The sequence below is a fragment of the Hyperoodon ampullatus genome, assembly GCF_949752795.1.
Source record: "Hyperoodon ampullatus genome assembly, chromosome: 3".
Taxonomy (NCBI): Eukaryota; Metazoa; Chordata; class Mammalia; order Artiodactyla; family Ziphiidae; genus Hyperoodon; species Hyperoodon ampullatus.
Window position 1 is genome coordinate 137,513,448 of NC_136916.1, and position 11,811 is coordinate 137,525,258.

At 48.4% G+C, this 11,811-nt stretch overlaps 1 protein-coding gene across 2 annotated transcripts; it reads left to right on the plus strand.

The window, feature by feature from the left end:
- Nucleotides 1-1,593: 1,593 nt before the first annotated feature.
- DACT1 (dishevelled binding antagonist of beta catenin 1) lies at nt 1,594-10,715 on the plus strand (the record flags this gene model as incomplete). 2 transcript variants are annotated; one of them, XM_079700575.1, is made up of 4 exons in its annotated part: nt 1,594-1,938; nt 4,134-4,266; nt 5,345-5,500; nt 8,815-10,715. In XM_079700575.1, the coding sequence occupies 4 exons, from the start codon at nt 1,594-1,596 to the stop codon at nt 10,713-10,715; spliced, it is 2,535 nt and encodes an 844-aa protein (XP_079556701.1). The 2 variants fall into 2 exon arrangements, with proteins under 2 accessions (XP_079556701.1, XP_079556702.1); XM_079700576.1 differs by having other exon boundaries at nt 8,926-10,715.
- Nucleotides 10,716-11,811: the final 1,096 nt, after the last annotated feature.

Genomic DNA, 11,811 nt, shown 5'->3' on the forward strand with positions numbered 1-11,811 from the left:
GCAGAGGGGAGAAATGGAGAATTCTTAGCAGGGCTAAGCAGCTGGGTAAAGGTGTAAGAGTCTGAAATAATGATATAGGATGCACTCCTTCACACAACACTTTGCCTGAACTTCAGCAAATTGCGACTTGCTGGGTTCGATTTCTGAGGCTCTTGGATGTACTGCTGTTTAAAAGAGATATGGTACTTTTCCCTAGGCAAGCCAGCTACTGGCATTTCCAGACCCCTATCCCACTGAAATTCCCTGTGACCAGTGTCCCAAGCAGAGATGACCATACCACAAATGCTACTGCAGGGGAAAAGTTTATTAGTCCCTCTGGAGGAAAAAAAAAGATACAACTCATATAACCTTTACTATCTATGTGCCTGCCACGTTGTAAACACCCCTACTCCCATATATATTATATACTGTATATTATTATAATTCTTAACAACAGACTCCTTCTGTTAGCTCCATTTTGCCGTTGGGGAAACGGAGGCACAGAGAGGTGAAGTTACTTGCCTGCACAGCTAGTCTTGGCTGGAAAGGGGATTCAGATTCAGGCAGTCTGGTTTCAGAGTCAGAGTTCTTGTGCTCGCAGACTAAATAACAACAATAAAAAAACTCAAACAAAAATCAAAGGGCGCAGGCGCGCGGACTCAACCCGGCGCTTGCAAAAGAACTGATGCAATCGCTTGCTATAGAGCGACATCCTCCTGCCTAATTTTATTGATAAATGCCTTCCGTGAAAAGATTAAAACAACAGCAACAAAACTAAGAGTGAAACTGTTTTAGGACAACGTTGCACTGTGCCTTGTAGTGCCTGCCTTTACAACTTGGAGTCCAAAAAGCCAAACCCAAGAAATGGTCTTTGAATACATTCGCAGTACCTTGCTGGGTAAGGTGAAAGAAACCTAAATCAGCCTGAGTGGGTACGAACAGTGGACGGGTGGGGAAAGGGTTAACGTTGTGTGCTTCAACTCGGTCTAGTTTCAGAAAGTTCTCTGGGGAGCCCAACTGCAGCGTCCCTTCGCGGACCCTGCCTGCGAGGCCGACTGTAACAGGATGCTGGGGCTCGAGGTGCTCGCCCCTTGCTTTGTGCGAGGGAAAAGAACCAATAAGGAGCGAGGCAAAAACTGGGTGCTGTAAACCAGAAAAGGGGGCGAGGAGGCCCGCGGGAAGAGCGGGGGAGGAGAGAGGGAGGAGCGGGGAGGGCCGGGCGAGGAGGAGGCCGGCGCCGAGCGCGAGCGGCGCCCCTGACACTAGAGGGGGAAGCCGGGGGGGAGCGGGCCTCGCAGCCGAGGGGCCGGCGCGGGGAGGCGGGCGCCGGGCGGGGGTTCGCCGGGCCGCCGCGCGTGACGTAGCGCCGGGCAGGGCGTTATCAGCTGCGGGGCCGCGGCGAGGGACGCGTGGCGACAGCGGACGGCGCCGCCCGGTCCCGGACGGCCGCAGGCAGCGGCCGCGCGCGCGGGTTCCGAGCGCTCCGGGTCTCCGCCCCTGCCGCCGCGCCCCGGCCGCCGGGAGGCATGAGTCCGTGGCCGCAGCCCTAGCGCCCGCTCCTCCGCCCGGGCGGCCCGGCTGCGGGGACGGGTGCGCGCTGTAGGGTTGGGGGCCATGAAACCGAGTCCGGCCGGGACGGCGAGGGAGCTGGAGCCGCCGGCGCCGGTCCGGGGCGAGCAGCGCACGGCGGAGCCCGAGGGGCGCTGGCGGGAGAAGGGCGAGGCGGACACGGAGCGGCAGCGCACCCGCGAGCGGCAGGAGGCCACGCTGGCCGGGCTGGCGGAGCTGGAGTACCTGCGCCAGCGCCAGGAGCTGCTGGTCCGGGGCGCCCTGCGCAGCTCTGGGGGCGCGGGGGCAGCTGCAGCCCGCGCCGGGGAGCTGCCGGGGGAGGCGGCGCAGCGCAGCCGCCTGGAGGAGAAGTTCTTGGAGGAGAACATCTTGCTGCTGAGGAAGCAATTGGTAGGTCGTGCCCGGAGGTGGGGCACGGCTGTCCCTGCAGACGGGCCGGGGGTCGGGCAGGTGGCCTGCGGTGGGCGCTGGGGTGCCCCTGACTGGGGAAATCCTTTGGCTTCCCGGGACCCCCGCCAGGTGCCCCCCCTGACCTGGGTTCCCGAGGGCGCCCGCGGCGCGTGGGCTGCCGACGCCCACGCGATCCCGGCGTGTGCCCGCTTTGTGTCAGGTAAGGGGCTGGCAACCCCGCGCGGACGGCCGGGCGGGGGTGGCCGCTCTCTCCTCCTGCTTTGCCTTTGGAATTCTTGGAGTCTCCTGGTTGTTACCTTCAAACTCTCCAGTTAGACGAAAGCGTGCCCTCTCCCCGAAGGTTTGCAAAGCCTCATTTAAAATAGCATTTCTTTGGGGAGCTTCTTGGCTTCATGTCCTCCCGCCGAGAGGGGACAAAAGCCGAGGAGGGGGCTTGTGGCGCGGTTGACTGTCCAATGCCGAATTTTACGGTTACTCGGAAGCGGCCGCGGGGAACCTGCCCCTCCCAAGGCTTTCCCCAGCCTGCCAGCTTTTGCCGGGGCTGCTGCTTAATTTAAGATAGAAGCCCTTTTGTATAAGGCGGCTAAAACCGATGCAAATGATGGAAATTTGGCTGGAGAAAGTGCCCCCTCCCCTCATATTTTATATGTACTGCTCGCTGTGACTTGAGGTGGAGGTGGGCGAAGAGAAAAACCTGCCCTCAGGGAGCATTTATCATTGGATTTGTGTCAGCGTCTCAGACATTCTCTGCCGTCTTCATTAATGGGGAAGAAAAAGAACTTCGGCGCTTAATGTATTGATGAACAGCTTTTGACCCAGCCTCAGAGTAATGGCGGCAGCTTTGTTTCGGTGACCTCAAAAATGTAGTTTTGAAAACAGGAGAAAAAAAAAATCCTTATCTGACCATGTGATACTATCTGAAACTAGACGCACGCTAGATAATGTCCCTACTACGATTACCAACAGTGATGCTGTGTGGTTATTTGTAAAGTGTTTTCTTGTATTATCTCTTTTCAGATAATTTGTCTCTTTTTTGAGCATCAAAGTGATTTGACTTGTTTGGTTCATTTTTTTCTGAACTCATTCTAACAAACAAGCATGTTATGTCTCCAAGCGTTTTAAGTCAAAGAACAGACAGGAGGGGTAGATTCATAAGCATCTGTTTTGTAAGGATGTACAATATGTGTATGGTGGTTTGTGCAATACCTCTGTTTTGGCATTTTGCTGTGTTTTTTAGTAGCAGACGCTGATTTGAGCCAATTCTTGCTGGTTATGCCTGTCATTGACATTGTGTGCATTGTCTTATACAATAGCACCTTCTTGTCTTCCTGAATCTCACAACTGTGAGTGGCGCATTCCTGTTGACCCCTGGAGGGGAGCAAGGCAGCATGTCAGGAGAATTCCCGTCCACTCAGTGTTTGTGGTACTGTTTTCATTTGTAGACTTGGCATTTGTGATTTGAACCAGATGCCTTTTGAGTTTTGTTTTTTTGCTTCCCCAGCAATAGGAAGCACTAGGTGGCGGTGTGAGTTAGCACTACGGTCTGTCACCTTTGGAAACCCGAGCTGAGTTCAAATCTTGATGGACCTTCCCTTGAGGGTTTTGGATTCTGCCAGCTCACATTATACTTGGCACTGGCTATTAGTATTAGTTTCTCACTTTCAAAGACCCTAAGACTGATTAAACCCCACAAAGCAACTAATAGAAAACAAAACTCTGCAGGACATTTGGCCAGAAAATCTCACCTAAGTAAGATTATAGTGTATTGTAGGAAATCTGTTATACTCTGACAAATTAAAGAGTCTACAGTGAAGTACTGTTCTGTAAAAAACTGGCTGTACACAGAGGGTTTTTGAAAAATCTCAGTGGGTTTTTCTCATACTACCTATAAAAAGTAAGTTTATATATATATATATATATATATATTAGTTGAAACTAAAAGCAAGTCTTGTTTTTATGAAGAAACTATATCACCACAAAATGTGAGAAAGTGGAATTCAATGTAGGACATATTCTTGAAGTTTTTCTTTATTTCAGGTCATCCAGTAAAAATTTTGGTTTTGGAAGATGTAGGGAACTCTTCAGATGGTAATTTGAATACTTAGAGCCAGACTTTCTGGTTCTCTGTCACCAAAATTTGTTTGTTTTTCCTTTCTCCCTTTCTTCCTAATCAGAATTGTTTGAGGAGAAGAGATGCTGGTTTGTTGAACCAGTTGCAGGAACTCGACAAGCAGATAAGTGACCTGAGACTGGATGTGGAAAAGACATCTGAGGAGCACCTGGAGACAGACAGCCGCCCCAGCTCAGGTGAGTGTGGGAGCACAAGAAGGAATTCTGCGGTCATGAGTTCTGCTTTGGCCCCCTGTGCTTAGCATTCCCAGACCTGCAAATGGCAGTGGAGTTCGTTTCCAGTGCGGAGAGAATAAAACAAAACAAGAGAAGTCTGCCATTCCGTTGCATAAGAGGGAAACAAAATCAGAAAACAAATTTTTTAAAAAAATTTGTTTTGTTGAAGGATAGTTGATTTACAATGTCGTGTTAATTTCTACTGTACAGCAAAGTGATTCAGTTATATGTATATATACATTCTTTTTCATATTCTTTTCCATTATGGTTTATCACAGGATATTGAATATAGTTCCCTGTGCTATAGTTCCCAGTAGGACCTTATTGTTTATCCATTCTCTGTATAATTAGCATTTGCTAATCCCAAATTCCCAATCCATCCCTCCCCCACTCCCCTCCCCCTTGGCAACCACAAGTCTGTTCTCTATGTCTGTGAGGCTGTTTCTGTTTTGCAGATAAGTTTGTTAGACAACAAAATTTTATAATAATGAGATTGATCTGACTGAAGTCTCCTGAGTTTAAAAATAAAAGCTTCTATTCAGATTTCTGGAAGAGTGCTCCTCCTTTGAAACTTGAGAAAGTCAGAACTGGGCTAGAAAATTAGTCACACTTCAGCTTCCTGAGACCACTTCAAAAGTTTGTTCTTTTTTTCTTTTAAACCATTTGGCTACTTAAATAGATTTGTTTTTCTCTTCAAGTTATTCTTTCTGAAATGTCCGTGAAAAAGTTGAAGTTTGACAGATCTAAGTCTCTTTCCTTGCCCATCTTTAAAGGTGGGGTGTAGGTCAGTTTGAGAGTGAGGGTACTCTTAGCTTTGAAACATACCCATAGTTATGAGCTTTTTGCCTTTTTCCAAAGATTGCTGGAAATGAAACCATCAAGTCAGGACACTAAATCTCGTGAACCAAAATTGGTGCCCCTCCCTCTCATATTCTCCCTTTCCTACCTTTTCTACATGATTGCCCCATTTCCTTTTAGGCACAAATGTGTGTTATTGCTTGGTATGATCTTAATCCCAAATGGTGTTTTTTATTTGTAGGGTTTTATGAACTGAGTGATGGGGCTTCGGGATCCCTTTCCAATTCCTCGAACTCCGTCTTTAGTGAGTGTTTATCCAGTTGTCATTCCAGCACCTGTTTCTGCAGCCCCTTGGAGGCAACCTTGACTATCTCAGATGGTTGCCCCAAATCTGCAGGTAAGACTTTTTACAATTGATAGACATTTTTAATTGGAAGGGGTCAAAGGTCTTTAAAGGTTGTCTAGCTTCTACTGATGAAAAACAAAGGCTCAGAGAATTTCATCAGCTTTCTGCATTTAGTGCCATAGTTGCATCTAGAATCAAGATCACCACAATTCCAGTCCTCTTTGGGTATCACCTGGCTTTATATTCTGATGATAGCAAGATAACTTATTTTTAGAAATCCTGTCCCAATATTATAGTTCTTGAGCTCTGTTTTTTGAGCTTTTGCTGTCCAGTTGTTTGCATTTTCTTTTCAAAATTACTTTGGATCTGTTTTCTTCTTCTGTTAATCATTTAAAGCTAAAGCTTACATTAAGTTAAATATATCTGTCAGCCTGGCTAAGAGCTGCTTGGCACTTCTGGTAGCAGTGGCCCCTCCTTGTTCTCCAGAATGCCTTGCATGATGGCAGCTCTCTTCTTTTAGCAGGTGGATAGGGTGAGATCCCCTAGACCATGTTGCCCATTTTGGGCTATTCTTGCAGTGACCTCTAGAGAGAATCATGCCATTGTTGATACAGGAAGAGTTTCTGCATTTCCACTATGTGTCACACACTGCTGTGTGCTCTGCATACGTTTATGTGCTTTGAATCCTCCCGACAGTTCTGCAGGGCACAAGTGTTGTTAGCTTCATTTTATGTATCAGAAAAATGGGGCCTGCTGAGGTTAGGTTAGGTAAGTTGCTTAAGGTTATATAGAGAGTAAGTGACAGAGGCAGGGTTCAAGCTTAGGACTATCTGCCAGGTCCATGTTTTTCCACCACACCGAGGGAATCCAGAAATTGTTGTGTTCAACCTTCTCGATGAACAGAGGAGGAATTTGGTTTTATATGCCTTTGTCAGAGGCTTCTCACTTGCTGAATGGCAGAGTTGTTGCTGAAACTCGGGACACCTTCCTTAGTTCTGCTTTAGTACGATTCCTCAGAAGATCAGAGAAAATATGGAAGTTAGAGGAGCTGTGGGTCCTGGCACAAGTCACTGCACCCTTGGTTTGTATGTGTTGTCCACTTGGGTAAAAAGTTGAATTTCTGAGGTCCAGGCAATGCAAACATAACACTAAACAACTGAGGCTGCTAATTGGCTGATGTCTTTGTACAGTGTGTGTTGTTAGCAGCAAATGTTTGGCGGAGCACAAATCTGTGTTATCTAGAGTATCTGGGCCTCAAGTTCATTGGTAATTGCTCCCTTTCACTCTGCAGATCTGGCTTCAGAGGGAAATTTTATAAACCTATTAAAGGTACTTTGGTATAGGTTTTCCTTAAAGACAGACTCCTGCTATCCCAAATGCCACATCTTCACATAATTGAGACAGTTGGGCTGGCCCTTGCCGGCTGGGATGCCTGTCTTGTTCCTTAACTTTATGGAGGAAAAAGAGATGAAAGATGTGTAGGTAAATATGGCTTAAAGTAAGACAAGGATAGGCCTTGGGGTAGTGAGGAGGGATGGGCAAGGATATTAGCTAGAGAGGTTTCCCCTTCTTACAACAAACTATTTATTGGCAGTGGAGGTGGGATTGGGGACATGGCACTTTTATTTTACAATAATCTTTTGTTTACAAATGAATCATATCATTTCTGGGTCTAGACTGTATTCCCCCCCTTCCCTGCCCCCACCCAACTGCTAATTATCATTGGAATTCATGGAGCTTTCCCTTAAATTAACAATTAACATAGAACCTAGCATGTAGTGGGTTTTCAATATTTGAGTGAATAAATATAATTATAATGGACAACAAATTAAATAGTGACAAAAACTTTGATTTTCTCTAACTGAAGGTCGTTCAGGGGATTTGATATTTATAATGTATGCCAAGACGAGAGCAAAATCATTTAATTAAGCAAGAAAGCTTGATGTCATTGTATTTTGGCATCTACATTTTTGAGATGTGGGAAATTTATTCATTAATACTACTACTCAGTCTTTTAAAACATCATCAAGAATTCCCTCCTAAAATATTGTACTTTATTTTTTAGTGTCACTATTGAAAACATAGGGTGATTATTATTTAAATTTAATTAGTGTCTATTGAAATTTGATTAGCTACCCTGACCTTTCAATTGACAGTTATACTAGAACACATGTCATTAATAATTAGGTCTAAAAAAAAAATTAAAAATGAGGAGAAAGCACATAGAGAGTATAGTTTATCTGAAGTATTTTAAAGGGAAACCAGGAATAGAACACAGAAGGGAGAGTGGCCTAGAGAAAGAACGACTCAAAAAAACATTTATTTTTCCAGTAATAATGCAGTACGTATTTACTGAAAATTTAGAAAATAGAAAATAAAGGAAACATTACTTGCTTTCCCACCACATTGAGATGCTAGTGCTCTATTAGCATCTTGGCGTGCTTCATTTCAGACTTTTTTCTTTGAATATATCCAGTCTTAATAAAACTGTAATCAATAGTCTGTTATTATGATTTTCTCTCCGCTTTAAGGTGTTTTCCCCATATTATTCAATAGTTTGAATGCATTTTTTTTTTTTTTTTTTTTTGCGGTATGCGGGCCTCTCACTGTTGTGGCCTGTCCTGCTGCGGAGCACAGGCTCAGCGGCCATGGCTCACGGGCCCAGCCGCTCCGCGGCATGTGGGATCTTCCCGGACCGGGGCACGAACCCGTGTCCCCTGCATCGGCAGGTGCACTCTCAACCACTGCACCACCAGGGAAGCCCTGAAAGCATTTTTTTTTTTTTTTTTTTTTGGCTGTGTTGGGTCTTCGTTGCTGCACGCGGGCTTTCTCTAGTTGTGGCGAGCAGGGGCTACTCTTCGTTGTGGTGTGTGGGCTTCTCATTGCAGTGGCTTCCCTCATTGTGGAGCATGGGCTCTAGGCGCGCAGGCTTCAGTAGTTGCAGCACGCTGGCTCAGTAGCTGTGGCTCACGGGCTCTGGAGCACAGGCTCAGTAGTTGTGGCACACGAGCTTAGCTGCTCCGCGGCATGTGAGATCTTCCCGGACCAGGGATCGAACCCGTGTCCCCTTCATTGGCAGGTGGATTCTCAACCACTGTGCCACTGGGGAAGCCCCTGAAAGCATTTTTAATGGCTGAATATTTTTCCTTCACAGTTATAGCTTGTTAAAAATTCCTTTGTTAATTATTTTTTCCGTCACCCAGTAGTGTGAACTGTATGTGAAATAGTAGAATAGCTTGTGGAATATTTGTTGATTCTTTGGCATTCTCCCTCTAGCCATGAATTTGTCTTCGCAGAAACTGGCCAGAGTCGAGATGGTGCTGACCAATTCATTTCTTCAGAGTGTACCTTTAAATGTTTTTCAGATCTCATAGGATGGTTGGAATATAAAGAAGGCCACTGTGAAGACCAGGCCTCAGGGGCAGTTGGCCATTCCCCCTCCACATCACAGTCTAATTCCCTTGGTGTCATTGCAGATGTGAATCCCAAGTACCAGTGTGATCTGGTGTCTAAAAACGGGAATGATGTGTATCGCTACCCCAGTCCGCTTCATGCTGTGGCCGTGCAGAGCCCAATGTTTCTCCTCTGCCTGACCGGCAATCCCCTGAGGGAAGACGAGAGGCTCGGTAGCCATGCCAACGACATTTGTGTTGGATCTGAGCTGGATGCCGTCAAGACGGACACTTCCTTACCCTCTCCAAGCAGTTTGTGGTCTGCTCCCCATCCTTCATCGAGTAAGAAAATGGATGGTTACATTCTGAGCCTGGTCCAGAAAAAAACGCACCCTGTAAGGACCAACAAGCCGAGAACCAGTGTGAACGCTGACCCCACCAAGGGGCTTCTGAGGAATGGGAGCGTTTGTGTCAGAGTGACTGCGGCCGTCTCACAGGGCAATGGTGGGAACCTTAAGAATTCTAAACAGGTGCCTCTGCCCTCTGGCGGGATCCCCTCTTTGGACAATGGGACGTTGTCCCCACTGAAACAGTGGTCAAAAGAATCAAAGCCAGAACCACTGGAAAGCAAGAGGTTGCCCGCGCCTGAGGGCATCTCCCCAGGCGCTGCCACTGAACTTCCAGGTAAGCATCTGCCCAAAAATGCCAAGCCAGCCTCCCAGGAACTTGCTAGATGTCCCCCTGCTGGGGCGGGGGAGTCTCCTAAGGAAAGCGGGCAGATCCCAGCTGCCTCCCCAAAAGACAGCCCTGGGAGGGTCCCCGCCTCGCTGAAAGAGAACAAGGTGGTCCAGCCACTGAAAAAGGTGCCACAGAAAAACAGCCCGCCGGCTCTCCCTACGGCGGCGCCCCCTCCCGCCGCTTCGGCTCTGCTGTCTCCCGCTTTCCCGGTGGAAGAGCGGCCTGCCTTGGATTTCAGAAGCGAGGGCTCTTCTTCTCAGAGCCTGGAGGAAGGGCCTCTGGGGAAGGCGCCGCTGGTCCTGGCGCAGCCGCCCAGCGTCAGGCCGCCCCGGGGTACGCGGCCTGCGGCCGCCCCGAGGGGCTCCACCCTGAAGCCCCGGGCCCCGGCCGTCCACGGGCCGGAGAGCGCGCTGCCCGCCGTGAGGGAGAAAGGCCGGGCGGCCGGCAAGAAGTGTCGGTTCCCCGATGACGCGGATACAAATAAGAAACTCCGGAGAGCCCCGGCCAAGGGTCGGCGGGGCGGGGGTGGCCAGCCCGACGCCGGACCGCCCAGCCGGCCGCTGGGGGCGGGCCACCGGGCCGGGAGCCGCGGGCATGGCCACGGCCACGGCCGGGAGGCGGTGGTGGCCAAGCCCAAGCACAAGCGCACGGACTCGCGGCGGTGGAGGTCGGCCGCCGAGGTGTCCTACGAGGAGGCCCTGCGACGCGCGCGGCGGGGCCGCCGGGAGCCCGCGGGGCTGTTCGCGGCCGGGCCACTGCCCTACGCCAGCCCCTACGCCTACGCGGCCAGCGACTCCGAGTACTCGGCCGAGTGCGAGTCCCTGTTCCACTCCACCGTGCTGGACACCAGCGAGGACGAGCGCAGCAACTACACCACGAACTGCTTCGGCGACAGCGAGTCCAGCGTGAGCGAGGGCGAGTTCGTGGGCGACAGCACCAGCACCAGCGACTCCGAGGAGAGCGGAGGCTTGATTTGGTCCCAGTTTGTCCAGACTCTCCCTCTGCAGCCGGTCCCGGCCCCGGACCTTCGCCACAACCCCACCAAAACCTTCGTCAAAATTAAGGCTTCACACAACCTCAAGAAGAAAATCCTGCGCTTTCGGTCTGGCTCTTTGAAACTGATGACGACCGTTTGAGTAACGTCCTTGGTGTAGAAAGTGGGGTTTTTCTAGTTCCCGAAGAAACGGCGGCGTCTTAGTGTTTTGTGTGTAATAATCCCATGAAATGCTTTCCTTTGGTTTAGATAAAACCGAGGTGAATTATGTCTCATCTTCGTCAAGTATGGACACTAGTGCCTTTAGTGGAAGGTAAAGAATGTCTTTGTTGGTTAGAAGTGAATATTGAGTTTCTAATGGTGGTGATAGTGACTTTTGTGGTATCAGATGGTTTTTATTTGACGTTTTGTGAGCATCTGTGAAGGCACAGGTTTTGATGTTCAAGTGTTAATGGGATGAGACCTTTTGATCTGGAGGTCAGGTGGATGGAATTTTAGGACATACATTTGCTTCTTTGGTTCTTTAGGGCAGCGTCTCCATGAGGGTTTTCCTGTTGGGGGTATCACATACAATTGTGTGAGGTAGATACAAGGGGCAGTCATGGTTTTCTGTAGTTTTTTATATACTCTTCTTTTCTTGGATGTATCCCCATTCTGTATTCTCCTCAGAACTCTTTGGTTTACTGGACCCAGAACTTGAAGACCAGACCCTACATCCAGAGAGGTGACCTGGATAGGGAGGCTGGTGATACCTTAAAAGGATTCACTAAAACCTTTGCCGCACTTGGTGCCTAGGCCCTGGTTACAGTAACCCCTTCTAGGGCCATTTACCCAACATTGATGCCTTTCTCCTCCTCCGTAATTTGCAGCAGATCCAACCATTCCTCCCTTGGAGTCTTGCCTTTGGGATAACATTTTGGTCATCGGGTACAGAGAAATTCACTCCTAGTGAAATAACCCTTGGGTACGACTCCAAGCTCAGAACTGCTCCCGGAGCACTGTGCCACCTAAGCATTAGCCCAAACGTATTAGTGCAATCCAGTCCAGATTGGACCACTGACCCTGTTTGGAAGGGCTTTTTAAAAAAAAAAAAATTTTTTTTTTGGTAAACAGTATTGTGTAAAATTCCTTTTTTTATATCAGTATATGCATGTTTTGTGCATGAGTAGTATTTGTTTTGATATTCCTGTTGATGTTAAATGACTGTATGATATAAACAGTATGTGTTTTTATATATC